The sequence below is a fragment of the Rana temporaria genome, chromosome 8 (genome assembly GCF_905171775.1).
Source record: "Rana temporaria chromosome 8, aRanTem1.1, whole genome shotgun sequence".
In the NCBI taxonomy this organism is placed as follows: Eukaryota; Metazoa; Chordata; class Amphibia; order Anura; family Ranidae; genus Rana; species Rana temporaria.
This window is the reverse complement of record NC_053496.1, coordinates 118,611,598-118,638,126: the sequence shown is the minus strand read 5'-3', so window position 1 is coordinate 118,638,126 and position 26,529 is coordinate 118,611,598. Positions and strand designations below refer to the sequence as shown.

At 44.1% G+C, this 26,529-nt stretch overlaps 1 protein-coding gene across 1 annotated transcript in view; it reads left to right on the top strand.

The window, feature by feature from the left end:
- The window catches only part of LOC120909014 (erlin-1-like), a 55,168-nt gene extending 29,545 nt beyond the window's left edge, over nucleotides 1–25,623 (top strand). The window contains exons 3-12 of the mRNA XM_040320588.1: nucleotides 396–477; nucleotides 4,304–4,350; nucleotides 7,979–8,040; nucleotides 8,538–8,663; nucleotides 10,152–10,225; nucleotides 10,318–10,376; nucleotides 11,923–12,014; nucleotides 20,169–20,258; nucleotides 22,062–22,141; nucleotides 23,454–25,623. Coding sequence (XP_040176522.1) covers nucleotides 396–477; nucleotides 4,304–4,350; nucleotides 7,979–8,040; nucleotides 8,538–8,663; nucleotides 10,152–10,225; nucleotides 10,318–10,376; nucleotides 11,923–12,014; nucleotides 20,169–20,258; nucleotides 22,062–22,141; nucleotides 23,454–23,648 — 907 coding nt within the window. The 3' untranslated portion in view covers nucleotides 23,649–25,623. The remainder of the gene's footprint in view (nucleotides 1–395; nucleotides 478–4,303; nucleotides 4,351–7,978; nucleotides 8,041–8,537; nucleotides 8,664–10,151; nucleotides 10,226–10,317; nucleotides 10,377–11,922; nucleotides 12,015–20,168; nucleotides 20,259–22,061; nucleotides 22,142–23,453) is intronic.
- The last annotated feature ends 906 nt before the right edge of the window (nucleotides 25,624–26,529 follow it).

The following is a 26,529-nucleotide window of genomic DNA, read 5'->3' as shown; positions in this document are numbered from 1 at the left end:
CAACCTCTGAAACAAAAGTTTAATTGTTGGTGAAATCCCAGAGGGTTAATACATTTCTAAAAGGATGCTGATGCCGCAACTTTCTTTGTTGGAACACTACAAACGCATCAGCTGATTAATGAAAAAGTCACTCCCGTTTGAGATTCAACTCGGAGCTATTGTTTCAGAGCAGATCCAGGTAGGAATCGTTAACTTTTTTTTTGTTTTTAAATCCCCACAATCTACATTGAGCTCCCTAAGGGGATTGTATTTTTCTTGTTCGCTTTTTATTTTTTTTCTTCTCCAAAAATGAAGTTAGTTTAACGTTTGCCACTACTCTGATTTGTTTTGGCTGTGCTATCTCTTTATTACATGAATGTACTTTACATTTAATTTATTTTTTATTTTTTTTCCAGAGGGGGTGCTTTATTAAGTAGTCCTAGCGGACCAGGATTTCATATAATGTTCCCTTTCATCACAAGTTTTCGTTCAGTTCAGGTAAATCCTACTACAAACTTCTACGTCATTCTTGTTGTACCAACTTTTAATTTTTTGTTTTTTTGTGTAAATAGAGAATATATAAGTGACACGCGTACATATTACTTGTAAAGCGCCGTTTTACGCACAGCTTTACATATTTATACTTTTGCATCAGTCCTTGTCTTGAAGGAGTTCACAATCTAAGGTCAGAGGAGGAAACCCCTGCAGGCACAGGGAGACCATGCGAAGTGCCGTGGTTGTAATTCGAAGCGACAACCCTAGTTCTGCTAGCAGGGTTCTCCAAACATTCTAAACAAAGGGCCGGTTTATTTTCCTTCAGACTCTTGGAGGGCCGCACTTTGGCCAGCGGGAGTAATTTTCCTGCCATCATTGTTAGTAAACATCTGGTATTAGGGGGAGGAATAGTGCTCTATTAGTTGTGGGAGAAATGGTCCTCCATTGTCTGCGTCAGATGGCAGAATAGTGTCTCGTATCAGTGGGAGGGATAGTGCCCCAAGGGCCGGATAAAGGCAAGCAAAGGGCCGCAGTTTGGAGACCACTGTGCTAGGCGGAAGTGCTATTCACTTGGCCACTATTACCTTTTCATGTGACAACACTGAAGAAATTACACTTTATTACAATGTAAAGTAGTGAGTGTACAGCTTGTATAACGGTGTAAATGTGCTGTCCCTTCAAAATAACACAGCCATTAATGTCTAAACCGCTGGCAGCAAAAGTGAGTACACCCCTAAGTGAAAATGTCCAAATTGGGCCCAATTAGCCATTTTTCCTCCCCGGTGTCATGTGACGTGTTAGTGTTACAAGGTCTCAGGTATGAATGGGGAGCAGGTGTGTGAAATTTGGTGTTATCGCTCTTATACTGGTCACTGGAAGTTCAACATGGCACTGCATGGCAAAAAAATCATAAATAATTGTTGCTCTACATAAAGATGGCCTAGGCTATAAGAAGATTGCCAAGACCATACAGCGGTTTAACAGGACAAATTCCACTCAGAACAGGCCTTGCCATCGTCTACCAAAGAAGTTGAGTGCACATGCTCTCGTATCCAGAGGTTGTCTTTGGACAATAGACGTATGAGTGCTGCCAGCATTGCTGCACTGATTGAAGGGGTGGGGGGGGGGGGCAGCCAGCCAGTGTTTAGACCATACATTGCCCACTGTATCAAATTGGTTTGCATGGCTGTCCTCACAGAAGGAAGCCTCTACTAAAGATGATGTAGAAGAAAGCCCGCAAACAGTTTGCTGAAGACAAGCAGCCCAAGGACATGGATTACTGGAACCATGTCCTGTGGTCTGATGCGACCAAGATAAAATGTATTTGGTAATGATGGTGTCAAGCGTGTGTGGCGGCAACCAGATGAGGAGTACAAAGACAAGTGTGTCTTGCCTGCAGTCAAGCATGATGGGAGTGTCATGATCTGGGGCTGCATGAGCTACAGTTCATTGAGGGAACCATGAATGCCAACATGTACTGTGACATACTGAAGCTGAGCATGATTCCCCCCCCCCCCCCTCTTTTCGGAGAATCGGCGTCAGGGCATTATTCCAAGATGACCACTGCCTTGATAAAGGTGAAGGCGATGGACTGGCCAAGCATGTCCCTAGACCTAAATCTATTGAGCATCTGTGGGGCATCCTCAAATGAAAGGTGGAGGAGTGCAAGGTCTCGAACATCCACCAGCTCCGTAATGTCGTCATGGAGAAGTGAAAGAGGATTCCAGTGGCAGCCTGTGAAGCTCTGGTGAACTCCATTCCCAAGAGGGTTAAGGCAATTCTGGAAAATGATGGTGGCCACACAAAATATTGACAATTTGGCCCAATTTGGACACTTTCACTTTTGTTGCCAGCAGTTTCTACATTATTGGCAGTGTTGAGTTATTTTGAGGGCACAGCAAATTTGCACTGTTATACAAGCTGTACACTCACTACTTTACATTGTAGCAAAGTGTAATTTCTTCAATGTTGTCACATGAAAAGATATAATAACATATTTACAAAAATGAGAGGTGTGTGTGTGTGTGTGTGTGTGTGTGTATTATTATAGTTGTGCTCATAAGTTTACATACCTTGGCCGAATTCGATTTCTTGGCCATTTTTCAAAGAATATAAATAACACAAAAACATTTCTGGGTTCTGAGTCATGGGGAAAGCAAAAGAATTGTCAAAGGATCTGCGGGAAAAGGTAGTTGGACTGTATAAAACAGGAAAGGGATATAAAAAGATTTTCAAGAAATTGAGAATGCCAATCAGCAGTGTTCAAACTCTAATCAAGAAGTGGAAAATTAGGGGTTCTGTTAAAACCAAACCACAGTCAGGTAGACAAACTAAAATTTCAGCCACAACTAACAGGACAATTATTCTGATGCAAAGAAAAACCCACAAATAACTTCAGGTGAAATAAAGGACTCTCTGAAAACATGTGGTGTGGCTGTTTCAAGATGCACAATAAGGAGGCACTTGAAGAATGATGGGGTCATGGTCGAGTCACCAGAAGAAAGCCATTACTAAGAAAATGCCACAAAGTATCCCACTTATAATACGCCAAACAGCACAGAGACAAGCCTCAAACCTTCTGGTACAAAGTCATTTGGAGTGATGAGACCAAAATTTGAGCTTTTTGGCCACAACTATAAACGCTACATTTGGAGAGGAGTCAACAAGGCCTACGATGAAAGGTACACCATTCCTACTGTGAAAAACACGGAAGGTGGATCGCTGATGTTTTGGGGATGTGTGAGCTACACATGCACACGCAATTTGGTAAAAAAAAATTGGCAGGATGAATGCAGTATGTTATCAAATACTGGAGGAACATTTGCATTCATCAGCCAGGAAGCTGCGCATACTCAGACATTCCAACATGACAATGATCCAAAACACAATGCCAAGTCAACTAATAAAGGCCAAGAACTCATATATTCTGCCAGTGTGTGTGTGTGTGTAATTAATAAATGTGTGTGTGTGTGTGTGTGTGTATATATATATATATATTTGTCACCAGGTTGTTTAGGGTGGCTTTTACAGCCCAACCATCAGAATCTTGTATTGTGCTTTTTAACTTGATGGAAGACCTTATTTTTTGGTGACACCGTGGGTTGTGATCAATGGTATAACCTGTGACTTGTTCTAGTATTCACATTGTTTGCGTTTTACCATCCAGCCAATTTGCGCAGACACAAGAGAAGGCAGTTTGATGTCTAAACACCAGTTTTTCTCAGTAATTTGCCTGCATACCGATTACCATTTTTAAACTGAGTAAAGCATAGTGGTTGAATTCATTTTTGCATATGTCACTTGCCTGATTCACAGTGTACATGTAACAATTTGCATCAATCCTGGCCTCCAAAAACAGGCAAATTCAAAGTTATACAACTTTTTTTTTTATTTGTAGATTTGTCAAAGGAAACTTAAGCACATACATAAAACCCACACACATAAAGAGCACACCAACAATATGTAGATTGTAAAAAGTCCAGATTCATAACCGTGCTGGCTAATGATTGATGTTAAGGTTTACTTAGACTCCACAATTAACCTTTATCCTGTTCAATACTAGTAAGGTCATTGTAACCCTTAGCTGGTAAATCAGGAAATGAAGTGTACTCTTCTTTGTATTGGCCTCTTTATACAATGGGTAGAGAAGCTGTTAAATGGGTGAGGTGTGACAGCATTTGATCAGGAAGATGGCGATTTCATGCTTGTCACCACTCTTTTTTGTATTAATGGATGCATGCCTTCCCTATGTACTTTTTGTCTGATACTAAAAATATAGATTTTTTTTCTGAGTTTACCCAAGAACTAATTGCATGATTTTGTTTTCCAGACAACGTTACAAACTGATGAGGTGAAAAATGTACCCTGTGGTACCAGGTATGTATTATGTACCGTATGGCAGAGGAAGATTGACCATTTCGTAATCATGTTGTTTGGCTGGTGTTTGGAGAAGTGGACACTGGTGATGTGACAATGCCTACACCTTGTGATGCATAAATTATTAGGATACACTGGAAACCAAAAGTATTTCTATGTGATGGCACATTTCCAAATGGGGAGAACATCCCATTTGGACATTTTAAGCAGCCCTTTTATGTTCTGAAAATATAGTTAACTGGTGCCCATGCACCTTAGTATATGTCCAAATTGTAAGTTCTTGCTGAAAGTAGGTAATGTTCCCGACACCAGAGTTGGGTTCAGTATTGGGGCATGTGTCAACAGGCTTTGGACTTGTCATCGGGCAAATGTAGTGTGCATTCAGCCTGCATTTGATTTGCATTTTGAGAAGCTTCTAAAATCATTGGTTAATTTACAGGTATATTTGACCTGTTTCTAAGCAGCACCAATCTGCTTTTGCCTTTTTATTTTGCTTTTTATATGGTAGAAAAGCAGTTCTGACACAAGCAAAAGCCCATTGGCAAGGTCCCTAATACTTAAGCCAGGGCTGCTCAACCTTTTGCATGGTTTCAGCTCTGCCTATGGCAGAATGGCACTGGAGTACATGGAATGCGTTAACCACTTAACGACCACCGCATCTACATATACGTCAGCAGAATGGCACAGACAGGCACATCAACGTACCTGTACGTACCTGCCTAGACGTGGTTCGGGGATCCCCCCCCCCCCCCCCGGTACTTGCGGCGGTTCCCGTGGCTGTAGGATCGATCCGGGATGAGGGGGCGGCTGTTTGTTTCTGGCCACCCCCTTGCGATCGCTTCCAGCCAATCCCCTTCCACCAATGGGCTTCCTCTGCCTGTGTAATGTAAACGCAGGCAGAGGAAGTGATGTCATCTCTCCTCCTGTCGGGCTTTTCGTCTGGCGAGAGGAGAGAAGACATCACAAGTAAGTTGCACCAACGGACCACTGACACCAGTGACACATAGGCACACTTAACCCCCCCCCCGTGTCACTGCATTTATTTATTTACTGATCACTGCATTTAGTGTCAGTTGTGACAGTTAAAAGTTGCAGGGCAGTTAGTCTTGGGCCCCTTTAGGTTCAGGGTAGCCCCCTACCCCCCCCCTAATAAAGGTTTAACCCCTTGATCACCCCCCAGTTAACCCTTTCACCCCCTATTGCCAGCGTCACTAAGCAATAGTTTTTCTGATTGCTGTATTAGTGCCGCTAGGTAGCTAGTTATTTTTTGAGGTTCGCTGTAAGGTATTTATAGCGTTAGGTACCCCCATACATTTTCTAAATAAAGGTTTTTACCCCTGATTGCCCATAGAGTTAACCCTTTCACCAGGGATCACCGTATAAGTGTCACTGGTGACGCTGGTTAGCCAGTTGGTTATTTAGGTTCGCTGCCAGTTTTTTTTAAAGCGTCAGGTACCCCTATATATTACCTAACAAAGGTTTTAACCCCCTGATTGCCCCCTAGTTAACCCTTTCATCAGTGATCACCGTATAAGTGTTACGGTTGACGCTGGTTAGTTAGTTTGCTGTTTATAGCATTAGGGCACCCGCCGTATATAACCCCCTGATCGCCCGGCGGGTGATATCAATTAAATTTTAGCGTCAGTTAGGGTCTGCGTTGCCCCAGGCAGCGTTGGGTTAGTGCCAGTAACGCTTACACCCACGCGCAAAACATACACCCCCCTTAGTGGTATAGTATCTGAACAGATCGATACCTGATCAGATCTATACTAGCGTACCCAGCAATTTAGGGTACCCAAAAACGCATAGTTAGTGGAATCAGCCCAGATACCAGCTAGCACCTGCGTTTTGCCCCTCCGCCCAAGTGCAGTATCGATCGATCGATCACTGTCACTTACAAAACACAACACATATAACTGCAGCGTTCGCAGAGACAGGCCTGATCCCTGCGATCGCTAACAGCATGGGAGCATTAGGGGTGGAGGAGCGATTTTGCTTTTAATGCCGCGTACATACGGTTGACATTCCTACGGAGGCTTTCCCGTGGAAAAGTCTGACCGTTTGTATGTGCCATAACTTTTTTATGCCGCGTACATACGGTCGAAATTCCAACGGAGGCTTGCCCGTGGAAAAGTCCGACTGTGTGTACGCAGTCCCCTGTCCCCCCCCCTGCTCTTGCGCAAAGGCGAACGATTTGTGCGAAGAAAAGGACGCACATTTTGTTTTGTTACAACATTGCATGACCGCGCAATTACCAGTTAAAGCAGCGCAGTGCCAAATTGTAAAAACACCTTGGGTCCTTTAGCTGCATAAAGGTCCGGTTGTTAAGATAAAAAATAACTTCTGCCTTTACAACGCCTTTCAGTCGGCCTTAGTAGGTGTGAGGTTTTTCTTAAGGGTCTGTTGGTTATAGCTTATTGTTGCCTATTACCCTCTCACCAGTTACAGCTTTGGGATGTCCCATTGGTTATGATTAAAGAGGACTGTATTTTTAAAGTACCTGTAAAATCCTTTTCTTGGAGTACAGTACAGGACCCTCCCCTTTTTGTGCCTCATGGTCTGTCACTGCAAAACATAGGCTCACATGATGGGAAGGGTTTTGTGAAGTAATGTCTAAAGCAGTTTGAAGCACCTCGAATGTATTTAGCTGATTAAAACTGGAAAATTAACAAATTTACAGCATTTGCCGACAATGGTACTGTCTTAAACGGTGCAATGCCGCATCTGCAGTAGTACTACTGTACTACTTTTTTGCGATTTCGCCCCGCAATTTACATTGACATCTGTGCAGAAACTGAACAGATGTCTCTGTAATCGCGGCTGAAATTGGGACTGACAAGCGGGAGTGAAATCGCGTGAGTTCAGCTGAACTCGACCGGCTTCATTCCTGCAGCTCAGCATGAACTTGGGCTTAGCCCTGGTTCACACTGGAGTGTTTTGACTTGTCAAATTGGCGGCAATTGCCATCAATGCGTCCCTGCACCGAATTCAAAAAGTAGTCTGTTCAGAAACCCACCCAGATGTTTCTGAAATCGGGACTGACATACGGGAGAGAAATCCTGTGAGTTCAGCTGAACTCGCACGGCTTCATTCCTGCAGCTCAGTGTGAACCTGGGCTTAATGTATAACCTGTGCCTGATAAGTGCCGTATTTATCGGCCTTTTGCGCGCACCCCTAATCTGGACGGTGAAATTCCTGGAATTTTTTTATTTATTATTACTTACTTACAGTTTTGGTGTCTTGTCCGGCGTCCATCTGCGGCCTTCGTGGTGTCCTTCCCGCTTCTCCCGCGCTGGTCTCTGAGCCGGTCCCCGCGCTGGGTTTGAACGCCGACGACGACATATACCGAGCGCAGTACACTCGGGCACGCTCGGCTCCTCTCGCATAACCGCGAGGGGAGCCGAGCATGGCCGAGTGTACTGCGCTCGGTATATGTCGGCGGCCGCGTTCAAACACAGCGCGGGAAGCGAGTATCGGCGTATATCGCGCACACACAATTTTGCCCTGATTTTAAGGGCAAAAAAGTGCGCGGTATACGCCAATTTAAATGCGGTATTTTCATATATGTATTAAATGTCGATGTGACCTGTTTCCTAACTCCTGTACATTTGTGCTTTCTTCATTTTAGTGGGGGTGTTATGATTTACTTCGACCGGATTGAGGTTGTAAATATGTTGCTTCCTTCAGCAGGTCAGTATCATGGTGTCTGTGAATGTTTTATTGTGTGCACAAGTGAGATAATGTGCAATAACTAACTACTAGGGATTGTTGATGTGGTAATTCTTCTATCTGGCCTAAGCCAAGCTTGTTGCCCCCTTTTCTTAGCATAGAGGTATGAATTTGGAAATGTCGTAATTTTTTTTAAAGGTTAAATACAACATGTCTCAGTATTGTGATAAAGATACACCCTGATTAGACTCAGAAATTGAAAAGTGACAGAAACCTGCTCGGCCCTGTAAAGAGGAAAATGTGGTGCTTTTATGGAAATAAAGTGTAATTCTAAGCATTAACCCCCCTGTAGGGACTTCTAAATCATTGCTTATGGAAAATATGGTGTGACGGTTCCTATTATGGCAGACAGCATCTGCTTTATAGACCTAATTTTGTTTATGAAAATGAGCCTTGCAGCATCACCTGCTTACTGCAATGTTAATGTACTTTGAAATATGTTTTCTTTCTTTTTATAGTGTATGATATTGTGCGGAACTACACAGCGGATTATGACAAAGCTTTAATTTTTAACAAAATCCATCATGAACTGAATCAGTTTTGCAGTGTTCACACACTGCAAGAAGTGTATATAGAGCTGTTTGGTAAGTGAACTGCATAGGAGTAATCGGCAAGGATAGCTTCTTTCAGAATAATTAATACTTAAATTGACATTTTAAAAAGCAATTTTTCTGTTTATACTGAAAATACACAATGTTGCTCTTTCTTTACCTTTCAAAGTAGTACACGTAAAGCTGAACTCCAGCCCCAAAAACTTCAGTTATTCTTTATAGCCCCAAAGTATTTCAAATCCACTTTGTGTGCACCAAACACCTTTACAAACCCAAATCTAACCATATAAAGGTAGCAGAAACATGACTGTGCAAGATATCAGAGCTGTGAGAGGGACTCGGCAGGCTCAACCATTCACTGCAGGATTACTTGAAAATACTAGAGGAACCAGACCAGTCACTCTTCACAAGGAGAGAGTACCAGTGACTGTCTGTATACAGGAAGCTCCTGCACAGGGCAGCCTTTTTAGATGGGTTTACTGCACAGATCTTAAAGAAATGCACAAAACCCAGAGTTCAGCTTTAAAGCAGTTGTAAACCGCTGGACTTTGGATGTTTTTTTGTTTTTACACCCTGTAAGGTAAAGGCATAATGTTCTAGTTTGCATCACATACTATCACATTTTATTAAACTTGCCTTAAAACTAAGCCCTCCCGTGCCAAGATCTCAGAGCTGCAGCAGGCTCCCTGTTTAGGAGATATTTACACTACCTATGGTATGTCTATAATGAGGTTTACCTAAAAGTAATTTGTGGAACTTTACTTCCTTTTTAACACAATTGTAAGTGTACTTTTTGGAATAATTCACAATTTGTGGAAGAAACATTTCACCCTTTTATTTTTTATAATAATTCTATTAATGTAGCTCTGGTTTTGCACAGAACAGCCCCCTCTTCTTGGATCCCCATTCTCGGTGTGCCCCCATGGGAGGCTGCATCCTATGATGGCACATGTGCGTGCTCAATCCTGAGCAGCTTTCTGTCCATTGACGCACAGTGCTGCTCGGCGCAAAAAGGTTCCTGCACTATTTTTGGCAATTTCATGTGCGACTTGCATAGACATCTGTGCATGAAACTGCACATAAAATAGCATTGACCAGCGGCTTTGAAATCATGCTCAAGTATCGCGATTTCAAAGCCGCATTCAGTGTGAACAGGGTGTAAACTAATCTTGCGGAAAGCAGCCAAGCCCACAATGTCTATTGTAGTTGGCAAATCTCCTTATCCAGAATAGCTGCTTTATACATCATCTGCCTCTCCCCCTGTGTATGAGGCCTCTGTTTATTTCAGTGTCACCCACTCTGTCTATAATAGCATTCCTCTGTTGAAAGGCTAAAGAAAATTATTATGGAGAGCACCAAGTACAAACATTAGAGGTACTCCCTGTATGCTGTTTATCAAAAATGGTTTACAGATTGCTTTCTATTTAAGAAAGTCACAAATACTCAGTGTTTTTATTCTTGTAAACTGAATCTGTTTTATTTAGGAAGGTCACTTAACAATTTTCATTGTGTGTCTTATAGATCAGATTGATGAGAACCTTAAACTGTCACTACAGATAGAACTTAATTCCATGGCCCCTGGACTCACAATACAGGTATTAAATGGCTTCCAAATAATAACTTTATTGAATAATTATTATGATTGTACAAGATATTCTGTGATATTGTCTGTAATTTTGCTGTTTAGGGTGTACGTGTAACTAAGCCAAAGATTCCAGAAGCTATTCGCAGAAACTTCGAACTAATGTAAGTCACTTGGCTGACCTACAAAGTGTAACGTAGATATAAAAATGTTTGTCAGTCATATTCCATAGAAAAAAATGTTTTACTGTTGTGGGTTTTTTTTCTTCTTCTTTATGACTTCAGCAATTAGCATTCCAGTTTTTTTTTTTTTGCAACAGTTACACATTTTAAAGATTTTCTCAAAGAAAAGAACATAAGTTCTTCAGCGAACAAATATAGTGCAAGCATGACAGGCGTATTATACCCCTAATATTTTGCTAGTGATAGGCATTATAGTTAAAAAATAAGTTTTAAGACTTGAGTGAAATCTAAAATACAAAGGAAAGACTATAATAAAATAGTAGCTTTTATTTATCAGAAAACCATTCTCTATGTACCCTTCAGAAACTCGCTGAGCTAATAAATACTTGACTTCCCCTAGTTCTGGAGTGAACCCAATCTACTTGCTACTTTCTGTCCAGTGAGAATATCCTATTTGATCACTAAAGTGCTCTCTTTGGATGGGGGGATGACCAATGGATCAGGGTTTAGTCCCCAAACAAAACCGTTCAAGCCCTATGTATTAAAGCTGAACTTTGGGCACAAACTTTAATTTGCTCAATAACCACAAAGAATATAAATCCATTTTGTGAGCACCAAATGCCCTTTTGCAAACTCAGTTATTACCTTTTGTAAATGTGGTGACATCACTGAGCTGCACATAGTATGGCAGGACAGGAAGAGTAGACAGACTGGGGAGAAAAGTAAGACAGGCGTAAGCAGTAGATGGTTTAGTGGCAGCCACATCGGAGCACATGGAGAGCTCAGGAGTATCTTGAGATACATTGAGGTGGGGGAGAGATGTGGGCACACAGAGGACATTGACGGGATCCAAGTAAAGGTAGGGACTGGGAAGCAAAGTGATGGGTGAGAGGTGTTAACTTGATCGGAGCTCATGAAGAGCCTGAGGGAGATCGGAAAGGAACACTGAGGGGGAAAGCGGGTTGGTGGCAGCAAAAGGGTTAAAGTGTATCCTAATGCCACAGGTTTTAAATGGAGGTGTGAAGAGGACGGGTGTCAGTTTTTAATTGCCATCTGTGTCCCTGCTAGGGGGATTACTACTCTTTGTCCTGGTGACCACTGTGACTGGAACTGAACGCAAGGGGAACATTTTAATTGTCACCAGAACAGGAATAGAGGGAGAATTTGTTTGTTAGAGCCTCCTTCCCACAGATTCGTGCCACTGGAGTCACAGGTTTGTGTGAATTGCGGTGGCCGCTCTGCCTGTGTAAACTAATGAGGCTGGTTGCAGCTGTAGCCGCACACCACACGGTTACCTGCGCTGCGGGACAGATTTGCGAGCTGACTGTGTATGTGGCTAAATGGTCGTGTGAAGAAGGCCTAAGAGCGGATTTATTTCACAGAACTGCAACTGATTTTATTTTAACCTAACAAAACAGACACGTCCAAAATGCTGAAGATGTCAATGTTCTCTATCGTTTATCAAAATGTGTAGCATGTAAAACCTGACTTGTGTATTTACCTGACCTGTGTTTACCTTTTTCCTCAGGGAAGGGGAGAAAACCAAGCTACTGATTGCTGCACAGAGGCAGAAAGTGGTTGAGAAGGAAGCAGAGACAGAAAGGAAAAAAGCTGTTATTGGTAAGTTTGCAACTACAATACTGCATTGAGTATGTTAGAAATTGAATTCAAGTATTACTGTATTTTTCGGACCATACGACGCGCTTTCCCCCCCAAAAAATATGGTGAAAAATGTCCCTGCGTCTTATGATCCAAATGTATATGAGGCACCCCCCCCCTGCCTCTGGCAATCCCCCAGCCACTGCCCAGCAGCGTCCCTCGTGACTCGGCTACCGCCGGCACAACCCACATGTGCAGCCGGCGGTGGATGTTGTAAGCCTAGCATCCTAGCAACAACGTCTACCGTCACACGTCGTTCACGTCACAGCGCCCCCCCGACACTACAGTGTTCCTGGTTAACTTGGATACCGCCGCTGCATGGTGTAAGCACGGTCTGCGATTGCTGCCACGATCTCCACCCACAGCTTTCAATCCCTGCACTGGCGCCGATCTAGAACAGATGCTTCCTGACAGCTGGTCCTTCCCCACGATGATTGGGGACTATGCCATTTTGATAATAGGTACTATAAAGGCACTAAACAGCATGTCATTTTACTATTCCCTTCATTTGATATGTTTTCTCTTAATTCTGTGAATTTGTGCTAATGAATTTGGATTATTTGAGCTGTTTTGACGGGATTTGTGACATCCTACCGGTCTGGGGGTGGGATTAATAAAAAAAAAATCTGATTGGTTGATGGTTACTTAAATTCTTTTTACTGTTACCCCATGCGATGGCACAGGTCAGATTTCATGGTAAATATTTTAGTACACCATTTGGTTCAAAATATTTTTTTTTCTTGTTTTCCTCCTCTAAAATATAGGTGTATCTTATGGTCAGGTGCGTCTTATAGAGCGAAAAATACGGTATCTATTTATCAAGAAGGCAGAATCTAGTTTAAAGTGGTTGTAAACTCAGTTAAACCACTTGTACCTACAGGCAAGCCTGTAATAAGGCCCGCCTGTAGGTATTGTGAATATCTCCTAAACTTGCACAGTTTAGGAGATATTCAGATTGCATGTAGCTGATGATATCGGCGCATGCGCTCTGAAGGTCGTGCTTACAGTGCTGGACCTTCAGAGCCCATGCCAGAATTGACGGCTCTTGTGCAGATGCGAAGGAGTGACGTCATCGTACCCCCAGCCACTCCTTTAGCTGGAGGCATCAAACCAGGAAGGGAAACCGGGGGAAGATTTCAGCCATCTCAGCACTGACATTGCTGCGCTAAGGGGTTTGCAACCACTTTTTAAAATGTAATGCTACTTTTTAAACTGTTGAATATCTCAAGTACATGGCCAAAAGTATTAGGAACTTTTCCTGATAAATGTAATGTACTGTATACATGACTAAAAATCAGCATGCTTTACTTCAATATATCGAATAAAATTTATATACAGTATACATGTCTAACAATATTAAATAGAATAAAAAAAAAACTTTAGGCGTGAACAAAACTTCCCAATTTATCAAGTGCAGTTATGGTAATTTTAATTTACCAGGAATTTCTACTGTTATTTGTGTGTGACAACTTTTAGTGAACTTCAGACAATGACAACTCTTGTGCTTTTCTCATGTGAGTTGATAGAAAAGTTGCATGGGTCTTGTCTAGAAATGACAAAAGTGAGATTTTTGAAATGTAGTTAAGTTGCATCAATACTTTATTCACATACTTTAGTAGGCAAAATTAAAGCAGAGTTCCACCCAAAAATGGAACTTCCACTTTTCAGAACCCTCCTATGTCACATTTGGCACCTTTCAGGGGGGTGCAGATGTCTAAGACAGGTATTTGCACTCACTTCTGGGAATACTCTGCGGCAGTCCCGCCCCTACCGCACACCCCACTGTCTTCTGGGAAACGCACTGTTTCCAGGAGAGAGCGGGGACCAGTGACGGCGCACCGCTCTACTCGCACATGCGCAGTAGGGAACCAGGCATTGAAGCCGCAAAGCTTTTTTTTTTTTTCCCCCCGATTCCCTCACCAAGGATGGTGGTGGGTGCAGCCGAGGGACGAGCGTTTGCTTGCCCTTCGGCTGACGACATCGCGGGCACGCTGGACAGGTAAGTGTCCATATTTTTAAAGTCAGCAGCTGCAGTATTTGTAGCTGCTGGCTTTTAATTAAAAAAATAAATATATACATAAAAAAAATTTGGCGGACCCTCCACTTTAAATTCGGCTTTAACCACTTTCATGACCAGGCCATTTTTGTGATATGGCACTGCTTTTCTTTAACTGACAATAGCGCAGTTGTTCGATGCACCCAAATAACATTTGTGAACCTCCCCCCACAAATAGAGATTTCTTTTGGTGGTCTTTGAATGCCTCTGTTTTATTTTTTTTGCTATAAACAGACTGACCATTTTGAAAAAAAAATGATTTTTTTCATAGATTTAGTCCAAACTGTATTGTTTCATATTTTTGGTAAACAAAAAATCCCATTAAGCGTCACTTTTTGGGGACCAGTGACACTAATACAGCGATCAGTGCTAAAAAAAATATGCACGGTCACTGTACTAATGACACTGGCTGGGAAAGGGTTAGCATCAGGGGCGATCAAAGGGTTAAATGTCTGCCTAGCATGTGTTTCTCTAAACTGATGGTGGTGCTTTTATAATGGGAAGGCATGGATCCTTGTTCCTGGTTTGCAGGAACACTGATCCATGCCTTCCCTACTGACAGAACGGCGCTCTGCCTTGGGCAGACTGCTGTTTTGCCTTTTTGAATCATTGGCGGGGTGCTGACCGACATCAAGTCCGTGGTATCCGCTGCTGGGCTTCCACAGTGTGTGTGTGTGATCTCATCGGGAGCGAGCCGCCAGCAGCACACGAGTGAGTGTGTGTGTGTGTGTGTGTCCTCCCTGGAAGAGCCGGATCACACAGGTGCTGCCCTGTAGCTGTAAAACTGCCATAGGGCAGACCTGAAACGGTTAATATCGCTGAGGTAATTCCCTCTTCTGATCTAGTTAAAAGCTTGCCTTGACAAGCACCTTTTACCTATTCACACACAGTTTGAACTCCTGAACTTCACCTGTCCTGAGTCACATAAACGGCAGAAATTAAAAATGGGGTTAAATCGTAGAAAGTGAGAACATTTTTATAAATGCAGAAACACTGCAAGGCTCCCTACAAAATGGCAGATTACTCCAAGCTCCTTAAATCTAATCTTAAAGCGGATGTGCCATGGGAAAAATATATTAAAAGCCAGCAGCTACAAATACTGCAGCTGCTGACTTTTAATATTAGGACACTTACCTGTCCTGGAGTCCAGCGCCGATCGCAGTAGATGACGAGCGATCGCTCGTCACTCTGCTGCTCCCCCCGCCATCCACGCTGAGGGAACCAGGAAGTGAAGCGCTGCGGCTTCACTGCCCGGTTCCCTACGGCGCATGCGCGAGTCGCGCCGCGCCCGCCGATTGGCTCCCGCTGTGTGCTGGGAGCCGAGTGTTCCCAGCACACAACGGGGGGGGCGACGGGATGTGACGGAATGCCCGTCTTTTGCCCGTGAATGCCGGGCCGGAAGTGGGTGCAAATACCTGTCTTTAGACAGGTATCTGCACCCCCCTCCCCCCTGAAAGGTGTCAAATGTGACACCGGAGGGGGGGGAGGGTTCCGATCAGCGGGACTCCACTTTAGGGTGGAGAACCGCTTTAAGTATATTCAATAAATGACTAATCTCCAAAAAAGCTATACAAGCATCAAAATGGTTAAAAATATTCTTGAAATACTTGTCTCTTGACAGATTTTCTTTAGTGAAGCTGAATTCAGGCATAGCAACAGGTTTGCTGAATGGCAAAGAGCTTTTACCTATTTCCCAGCTGTGTGTTTTTGGTTTTCTCTCCTGCCTCCCACAGTGTAGCGTTTGACGCCTTAACTTATCTTTGTTTCCAATTCAATTTACAAAATGTACTATTTCTCTTTCGTTCATAGACGGACACAGCCTTCTTTGACCTTAGGGTTATGCTTCTTCCTACCAGGAGATTTAGGCAGAATTCTACAGTACTTAAGGTGTTAAAACCTTTCCTTCATGCCGCTCCTCCCAGGGGGCGTGGCTCCCCCAGGCATAACCCACACCCTGCGACTCTCTCTCTGGAGTCCTGGACTCTGGAGTTTTTTTTTCTTGTGATTTTTCTCGCTTTTTATTATTTTGTTCCTGCATTTTTTGAATCCTGTGATTCTTCTATCAACAGCTGACTGGGTGACAGGCTGGGTCCTCGACCCTTGTAGTCCCCCCAGGTTCGGCCTTCGAGCGTGTGCCGGCCCTTAGCTCAGCTTTGGGATGTCCACGACAGGCCCCGTTGCTCCAGGGGCGGCCGGGGAACTTTGGTTCTAGGGCACACATATGACCGGTCTTTTATGGCTTTGTCACAGTGTGTCTGGCCGACAGCCATGCCGTTTGCGGACGTTGGTTCTGTCTGGGATATTTCAGCCGGGTTGTCGCAGGACGAGTAAGTAGTGGCCTCTTACTCAGGTAAGTGGTCTGGCTGGAATGTTTCCCTTGGGAGGTCGACTGAGGGTTTTTTCCCTGCTTTCCTCTCTCCCTTATTCCTCTCCCTCCTTCCCTTTTTGGGTGACGGCTGTACAGGGTTTTTTTTTTCTGGGGCTCATGTTCACTGGACCCGTGGTGTAGCGGGGGCTGTGTGTGTCACTGCAGGGGACTGTGGTGTTCACTTCTGGACTTTTACTGTATGGTGATTTTTTTGTGCGACAGTTTGAGGTACACTGTCTTTTTAAATCTGCACCACAGCGGCCATTTTGCCGGAGCCGCGCCTTATATTGTTCGGCGGCTATTTTCTTGTGGTCCAGTGCTGTTTTTTCAGCTTTCGGCGGCCATTTTGCCTTTTTGCTTGGCCTCTTGTGACGTTTCGGCAGTGGGGAAAAAGACCGCAAATCCGTCTGAGGGGACAGACACTGCGCTGCAGGCTTTCTATCAGCACATCTTGTCCTTCACAGACTGCGCTGTACCGGGAGGGTTGTGAGTCCCAGGGGCCCCATACTGTTCTAGCGGCCAGGAGGTGACCTGTGGGGGATTTTTTTTTGCTTTGGCAGTGGGGGTGACACGGCAGCTGCACTATGGAGCCTGAATCAGGCCCCTCATTCCTAACAATGCCTGAGTTAACCCTTAACGCCCCTTCCCCTGCCACATCTGTTGAGGCAATGTCGGCTGTCCTGGAGTCCTTTCTCACCAGGTTTGAAGCAGCCAGTGCTCGGATGGGGGGTAAAAAGCGCCCCCTCCCTGAGTCTGCTTCTCTGGGGATATATCTGACGCAGAATCAGATCATGCTGTTGCTGCTTCTGGTTCTGTAATGTCAGAGGATCCGGGCTTAACCCACATGGACAGCGAGGATGACTCTGCTGCAGAGTCGGCTGACAAGGAATTTGTTGGAGCTCTTATTACTGCGGTGCGTGAGACTAAAAATGGAGGATGTGGCGGAGACACCAGCAGTGTCTGTCCCTTTTGGATTCCGCAAACCGCCACGTACCGCTAAAGTGTTCCCCTGTGTTCCTTATTTGGACAATATGTTATATAAGGAATGGTTTACATTCCGGGGGTTCAGAATTGGGAAGCCGACTTCCTAAGTCGCACGACTCTGGATCCAGGGGAGTGGTCTCTCCACCCGGAGGTGTTTCAGAACCTGTGCCAAAAATGGGGCACTCCAGACTTGGACCTTCTGGCGTCCCGTCTCAATCTGAAGGTGCCACGGTTCGTGGCCAGGTCAAAAGACCAGTGGGCGGATGCGTCAGACGCGTTGGTGGCTCCCTGGGGTCACTATCGCCTGATTTACGCCTTCCCTCCTCTAAAGCTCCTCCCTCGCCTGCTGCGCAGGGTGGATGCTGAAGGGATTCCAACAATCCTGATCGCCCCAGACTGGCCACGTCGCTCTTGGTACGCGGACCTGGTACGTCTGGTGGCAGACGACCCCTGGCGTCTACCCCTGAGGGAAGATCTCCTGTCTCAGGATCCGATCTTCCATCCTGCTTTACGGTCACTGGCTTTAACGGTGTGGCTGTTGAGAGCCAGGTACTGATCTCTACCATGCTGCGTGCACGGAAGTCCACTTCTCGGAAAATTTATCATTGTACATGGAAAGCATATATCTCTGTGTGAGGAGATGAAGTGGCACCCCCGTTCATACGTGGTGTCCCGGATCCTGCTCTTCCTACAGCGGGGAGTGGACCAGGCTCTTGCCTTGAGCACGATCAAGAGTCAGATTTCTGCTCTGGCTGTTTATTTTCAGCGTCCCTTGGCAGCGCACTCCTTGATTCGCACGTTTGTGCAGGGGATCCGTCATGTGGCCCCTCCGGTTCGCCCTCCACTGCCTTCATGGGACTTGAATTTGGTCCTCTCGGCGCTTCAGCGTGCCCCCTTTGAGGACATTCGGGAGATCCCTTTGCTGACTCTGTCGCAGAAGGTGGTCTTTCTGGTAGCTATTGCCTCTATCTGAACTGGCAGCCTTGTCTTGCAAGGCCCCCTACTTGGTCATCCATCAGGATAAGGCGGTGCTGCGCCCGCAGCCCTCTTTTCTTCCGAAGGTCGTTTCGGCCTTTCACATTAACGAGGACATTGTTCTTCCATCCTTATGTCCTCAGCCGAAGAACCCGAAGGAGGCCAATTTACATTCTCTGGATGTGGTTCGGGCCCTTCGAGTTTACTTGTCGGCGACAGCTCCGTTCTGGAAGTCGGACTCGCTGTTCGTGTCAGTGTCCGGTCCCAGTAAGGGCCTAGCAGTCTCGTTGGCCACCATTTCCAGGTGGATCCGACAGGTTGTGCTTCAGGCCTATGCCCTGAAGAGGCGGGCGCCTCCTTTTCGGGTCACGGCGCATTCGACCAGGGCCTCTTGGGCTTTCCGACATCAAGCCTCTGTGTTACAGGTGTGTAAGGCTGCGACCTGGTCATCGGTCCACACTTTTTCAAAGTTTTATAAGGTGGATGTGAGTGCATCTTCTGATGCCTCCTTTGGCCGCAGGGTGTTACAGGCGGCAGTTTAAGGTTGGAGTTTCTCCGTTGAGTAACTCCGGTTTTGTTTGGGGTGTAACCTGTTTTTGCTGTGTTTTTCCCACCCCTCAAAAATTTTTGACACTGCTTGGGGACGTCCCTAAGGTCAAAGAAGGCTGTGTCCATCTATGAACGAAAGAGAAAATAGGATTTTTGTACTCACCGTAAAATCCATTTCTCTGAGTTCATAGACAGACACGGCACCCACCCCTCCTTTGTTTGTACTGCTTGTTACGATCTGAGGCTGCTAGAGCAGGGTGTGGGTTATGCCTGGGGGCGCCACGCCCCCTCGGAGGAGCGGCATGAAGGAAAGGTTTTAACACCTTAAGTGCTGTAGAATTCTGCCTAAATCTCCTGGTAGGAAGAAGCATAACCCTAAGGTCAAAGAAGGCTGTGTCCGTCTATGAACGAAAGAGAAATGGATTTTACGGTGAGTACAAAAATCCTATTTTTTTCACATAGCACAGAAATGTCAAAAACCCATACCTGGACAGGCATTTGCAAATATTTATCCATAAATTGTGCCGTGCTACAAAGCTCTCTAAATACCAGTGTATACAAAAAGATCAACAAATTCAAAATGTGAATATTAAGATTATGTACATAAACATGTATTTAACCTAAACTTGGTGCTTTCTTAAAACAAATGCATACAATAAAAATCACCGTTGCATGCGATTCCAGGGCATAAATAACTTATCTCTTCTGCTCCTTCCTTGTGCTTGTATGACAAATGTGTTGCCACAAAAGTGCTCCCACCTCCAGTAACATTCTCACCTTAAGTATGGTCTACATGAGCTTTTTAACCTCACCCCGGGCTATGGAGAATGAATGGCAATCCAAGCTTCCTCGCTGCCAATTTCCTCCTTTTTTAAAACTCCCAGTATAGGCCGATACCATCCAGTTAATATATGCAAAGAAAAAAAAATACTATAAGTACTTGTACACTGTCCTATGCCCCTCTTCAATGTGTGCCGACACATTGTCGCATTTCTTCCTCAAGGGTATTTGCAGGAATTTGTGACACCTTTTTTACAGTGTATACATAACATTCTTGGACTTAAAAAGGAAATTTGTTGAAAAACTAGCTATATTTTTGGTTTTAAAAAAATAGTCCTAACCTTTTTTTGTTCTTTCAGTATGAAGTCATTAACCATGCGTTTTGCTGTGTTTTCATTGCCAGAGGCAGAAAAAGTTGCACAAGTGGCAAAAATTCACGATCAACAAAAAGTAATGGAGAAAGAAACCGAGAAACGCATTTCTGAGATTGAAGGTCTGTATCCTATGTCATATCGCTGTAAAATGTGTGGTAAACCCAGTTAGTCTCTTGCTGGTAGAATAGGCGCATCCATCCCTAGGGTGTGTCATCATGCAGGCTGGGCTTGCAGTACACCCCATCATTGTGTAATCGCTGTTAAGTTCTGGAAGAATTTCTGCCCCCCTGCTGCCATTGGAAGATAAACCTGGTCACCAGACCAGCCAGAAGAATTCACGAAAAGGGGAAACAATGGTTGGGGTTCTGCTTTAAGATTTTCGTTAGTGTGGGGGTAGGGTTAGAAACTCTGTTAAAGTTGATTTAAGGCTTGCTATTCTTTACAACCAAGGAAGCAGCCATCTTGGCCTCTGTTCAATCTGCAGTTGCCATGGTACTGCCTATGGGAACAGATATGACACCGGCCATTTGAAGGCTTGTTTGCTTGAGGAAAACATTTTAATTAAGTTGAGTACCGCTTTAAAAAAAATGTATTTATTGGTCTGTGTCCTTGTTTGGGCAGATTCCTCCTCCATTTCCTGTCTATTTAACAGTTGTCAGAACAAGAATATACAGAAAAGCTTTCTCTTGATGTGTGCCAAACAAAACTGGAAACAATGGTGGAGCCCTCCCCAGGACCCCATTGTATACCGGCAGCAATAACAATGTTCCCGTCGGCCTCCATCCCACCGTGCTTCCATAACAAGCTGCTTGCTATGTTGGTACTTGTGCATGCTTGCTCCCAAGCCCTACTGTGTGTCTTGGCCCTGCCCCGCTCCGTCCTCAGTCTCTGTGATTGACAGCAGCGGGTGCCAGTGGCTCCCGCTGCTGTCTCTGAGCCAATAGGAAGGCAGAGGGCCGGGACAGCAGCAGCTCTCGTGCACATTGCAGGATCGAAATCGGGCTTAGGCAAGTAGAAGGGGGTACTTTAGGGCATTTACAACCACTGTAACCCCCTGTACACCAAGAGAAAATGGAGACTGATATTAGTGACCGCAGCATCGAAAAATGCTAATTCCCTGTGTGACATACTAATGTGAGGCACTAACTTGTTCAAGTATGTAAATCAAGCGTTAGGAAATTCTAACCTGAAGGAAAATTGTGCACCTACATTAGGGCTCATTCACTGCAGATTTGTGTGAAACACAAGACTGGCTGAACAGTAAGTTGCTAAGTTGGGTTAGTAAATACTGAAAATGTGTCCATTTAAATTGTGTTATTTTGTCTGGGGGTTCTGCTTTTAGACAGCACCAGTATTCCTCATCAAATTTAAATGTTTTAAATAAAATCTTTTCGTTTTTGTTAAATACCTTATTTTAGACCCACTGACTGGGTTTGCTTTACTATGCAATGCAGGCTAATCATGGCTGGTGGGGAGGTGTACATAGTTTCCTGAAAACCTCTCAGAACCTCAGTACTCATCAAGAGCATCAGCCCCGATGCAAGCAGTCAGCTGGCTCTTTGAGGCAATTGCTGTATGTTGAAATGCCTTGATGGGCGGATGTCTCTCTGAAGGAATGGGTATTTTTCTAGGCAGACTGCATTTGGATGCAGACTGTCCTAGCCTAGGTGTTGCCCACACGTGAGGCTAAGCCTCTATGGTTGAAGGGACTGAAATCCAATGAATGAAAGGGGCAGACCGGGTACAGTAGGGCTGGGGAGGAAAAGACTAGGTGCCTGACTTGATACAGCTTCTAATGCACATTGAGAAGTTCAGTGAAATCAATGTGATTAATTCTAGTATAAGAGAGGCGCATGTACAACTGTGCAAGATGGAGATTCAGCTTACTCATTTAACACCTGTCATTTGTGTTCTCACCTCAGATTCAGCTTACCTTGCCAGAGAAAAAGCCAGAGCAGATGCTGAATTTTACACTGCGGAGAAGTTTACAGAGGCTAACAGGGTAAGAGTACAATTGCTTGGAAAATGCTGTAGTTCAAATTAACTATGCTGTAGTTCTGTTTAAATTGCCCTGTGTGACAGGTTTACCTAAAGTGGAAGTAAACCCCCCCCCCTATCGTTTTCAGCCAAGGAAGCTGCCATCTTGGCCTCTGTTTGATCTTCAACTGCCTTGATGCTGCACATGTGATCAGTTATGACACCAGCTATTGAATGTTTTGACAGTTTGGTTGAGAGCACAACCAATGTGACAGCCTTCCCGGTATACTGGGAATGTAACAGTTTTTTTTTTTTAAATCTGTTAAATCGATGGGTTTACCTCTGCTTTAACCACATTTTCACCTGGCCACTGCATATATACGGCCTGGTGGGCGCTTCCTCCTCCTGAGTGGACGTTCAGGAAAGTTCCTTTAGAAGGAGGAGGATCGTGCCCTGCAGCGGCGCGATCCCGATGCACTCTTGTCACCCTGACGCGGCCCGTGTCACCGGGACATGGCGCAATTTCCGGTACGCAGGAGGGCTCTGTAATTGGCCCTCCTGATCGCATGATGGCTGTGTCCACTCACAGCCGTCATGTGTGTGATGTAAATAGAGAGCCGGTTGCTAGGCGATCGGCTCTCCTCTCCTCACACGGAAGTTGTCAGTGAGGAGAGCGGATCTCTGCAGCCGGCTGGTGGTCAGTGAGTATGGGCCGTTTTTTTTACAGCTTTGTACACACTGATCACCAGCCTAGTGTCCCCACACACTGTCCCCAAAACACTGTCCCCACACAATAAAAACACCTATCCCCCACATATGTAAAAGTAAAATCACATGTCCCAATGATCACCTGCGCACATCTGTCCGTGACACCTAAACTTTGTATACACTTAATGGGATTTTTATTACCAAAGACATGTAGCAGAATACATTTTGGCTTAAATTTATGACAAAATTAGATTTTATTGGATTTCTTTTAAAATTTGAAAAAATCAAATATTGGCCCCCCCCAAATTTCCGGTCTTTTTTCTTTCTTTTTTTTCTCGCTTGTCTCACAAAGAATAAAAAACAGTAGTTAATAAATACCACCATAAGAAAAAACTATTTGTGTGAACAAAAGGATAAAAATTTCATTTGGGTACAGCGTAGCATGGCCGCGCAATTGTCATTGAAAGTGCGAGAGCGCTAAAAGCTGAAAATTGGTCTGGGAAGGAATGGCGTGAAAGTGCCTGGTATTTGATGTGATTGAGGATAATGGCAGAGAAATTGCTTCTAAATATTTTCTATGTGCATTAACTTAACTGTACCTCCTACATTTTTCACGTTCTCCTTTTTAGTTGAAACTGACACCCCAGTATCTGGAGCTCATAAAGTATCAAGCCATTGCTGCAAACAACAAGATCTATTTTGGAAGTGACATCCCCAGCATGTTTATGGATTCGACTTCTCTGAAACCTCCAGTAATGCAGCAATATGGTGGAGGTTTGTCAGACAGAGAGGGCAAGTCTCAAAAGAAGGCTGGGAAATTGTGAAAATGATCTGGTGAGGGAAGACTCTTTGCAGCCTCTTGGATATGAAGAAGCTATAAGGATGGAACCCGATCAAGCACAACAGCTTTCTTAAGACTGATCATAAAACGTCAACTGCCACTTCATCTGCTCCTGATTTCTTCTTTTTGAATTCCATTCTTACAATAGTTAGCCTTTCTCCATCTTTTCTTTGATCTTCCAGTTGAACATCAAGCTGTATTAGAATGATACCCGGTGCTCATACTGAGCTTCGCATACAGCTGCGTTTTAAGCAGTCATGGGCTGTTGTCCCTTTTACACACTACATCTAAAATGTGCCTCTCGAACCCTTAGAGCATAACTTTGAAAGGCTGGGATTACTGTTTGCAGAAGCAGAAAAGTGTTCTGTATACAGTGCCTATAATTAAATATTAAAAGAAGGCAGATTTCAGTTGGGGGATCTTTATGGTCTCTTATGATGGCTTAAACAACTGCGCTATCTGTACTTTCTTCATTGCACTATAGTGACCTGTTGATTCCTTGAGAAATCCAGGAGATGCAAACCCATGTCTTAACTGTCGACTTACATCAGCGATTCCTCTCTGAAAGACCCCATGAGCTAACTTGCATGAATACGATAAAGCTGGCCTTCTATCATTGAGTGGATTGTTGCAGAAAGCTGTCCTTTTTACCACTTTTGTACAAGCATTTTGGAGCAGGTTCTTATTGGCTTTGACAGATATCTGGGACTGTCGTGAACATCCTATTTTTTATTTCCTGTTGTCTTGCTGTAAAAAGCGTATCCAGGCTGTGAGCTGCTCTGAGTTTTCAGAAATCCTTTTTGGTGCTTGTTTCCCATAATACTGACTAGTCCTATATTAGTTTCTGAGGACTTGTTAAAAAGTTTATTTTGTGCGTGTGTTTAAATTCCTTTTAGAATGACTCCATAGAGATAAAAAAAAATAAAAATTGGCACACTCTGCAAAAGAAAACTACACTTTCCTGTTCATCATATCTTTACATTCTTGCCAAACAAACCCACTGTCAGTATCTTCAGCATCTGACAAACCTGGAAGTTTTTGTTCTAGCCTCCAGCCACACTGGTAGCAGCTGTCAGATGGAACCACAGGCATCCAGCTCCCCTGGAAATGTGTGACAGATGCTGAACGTCTGCAGCCGGTTTTTCTTGTGGGTGGACAGGTAAGTATAAATAGTCTTTTGCACAGTGGGCTTTTTTATTTTTAAATTCAGCAACAGAGTCACCTTAAGGACTGCTATACACCAGCATCTCCTGAGTTGGTGTTGATGCAGGACAGACATTTTATTTAACCCCTAGGTGCCGACCGTACGCAAATATGCAGCCTTTTGGTGGGAGGACCTTGGCACGGAGTGGCCGCTTATTTGCTTACCGATTTAGCAGACACAGCTGTGCCGAAAGTGTGCTCCCAACAGTTACCAGCGCCAAACCGAAAGCTCCCGATCATGTTATGACAGCCAATCACGGCGGTCACATGATTAAAAACCCCTGTCTCCTGGCATCTGAAACCTCTTAAAGCTCCAGGGGGGCGCCAGGACAAAGTGGTTAACATCTACTTTTGTTGGTGTTTTTACAGCCTTTGTAATTCTCAGAATGTTGTGAAACGCATCGGTGCTTGTGTACAAGGTCTGAACAAAAATGGACATTAAAAGTTGAACCGATATCAGCTATTGCTCGTTATTTGAAGAACTTAATTAGGCTGTTATCAAGTAAAAATGTGTAATTTAGGGAGGACAAACGTAATGGAGATTATTATAACTGATATACCTGAGATTGCTTAGCAGGTGGAAGGAAATGCTAAAGCTACTGAATATGTTTTATTAACTATCTTTCTTTTTTTTTTTTTTTTTTTTTTTTTTTTTTTTTTTTATAATTTTTTGGAACGGTAACAGATTCATTGCTGACTGGAAGATAACATGACCTAACCGTTATCTTCTTTAAATATCCTTATTAATCCAGTAACTCATAGAGAAAAAAGTGAAAGGACCTTTACACCTGTAAATGCTAGTTCCCTTGGCTCTCATGCTGATTTGTCTTCTGACCTTTTTGAGCCAAAATCAGTATGCAGATCAAAATTTCTGACTCCTGCGTACTTGTTCCGTGTCAGTGGCTCAGTGTTAAGAGGTATGGGTTTTATTTTCATCTTTGATTCATACTTGCCTTGGTGGCTGGAGCATCAGACCGATGCTGCAGCTGTCCCCCGCCATCTCTGCACTGAGAACCGAGCCACTGAACATTGCAGATGGCTCGGTTCTCACAGATCCCCGAGTGGAAAGCTGTTATCGGTCAGCGTCTTTCCTTTCTGCTTCTCCATGCTGAGCTGTGGAGGGGTGGGTAGAGGCTGTTTTAGCGGCTCGCTGAGACTGCCATCAATCGGGGCAGCTGGCGGATCCCGACTTGGAAGTCTTGATGACGCGCTGCCTTAACTGATGGCAGTGACGTCAGCGAAGAGCAGATTTCAGACCGCTCTCTGCTAAAAATGGGTCACATGAGTGCAAAATGAATTGTACTCCTGTGACAGAGGAAAAGCTCAGGCTGGACTTCTCCTAAGGACAGTAGCATCAAGGTGACTACCATTTTTAGAAGGTTGACAATGGCCACCCCCAGTTTTCTCTCTGTACAGGTTTATTTAAACCTGTCCCACCAGTGTTAGATGGTATATAAATCTATATGATGGCATAACACTGCAGACTGAGTTGTCAGTTTTTTCATTTCTTTTTTTTTTTTTTTTTTTTTTTTTTCGTTTTATGTATGGCTGGTATATAAATGTACTTCAAAGATCAGATCTAGATCTGCGCTAATGTATATGTGAATAATCAGTTGAAAGAAATATACCCAATTCTATACCCACAGTTGATCCAGAGGAAG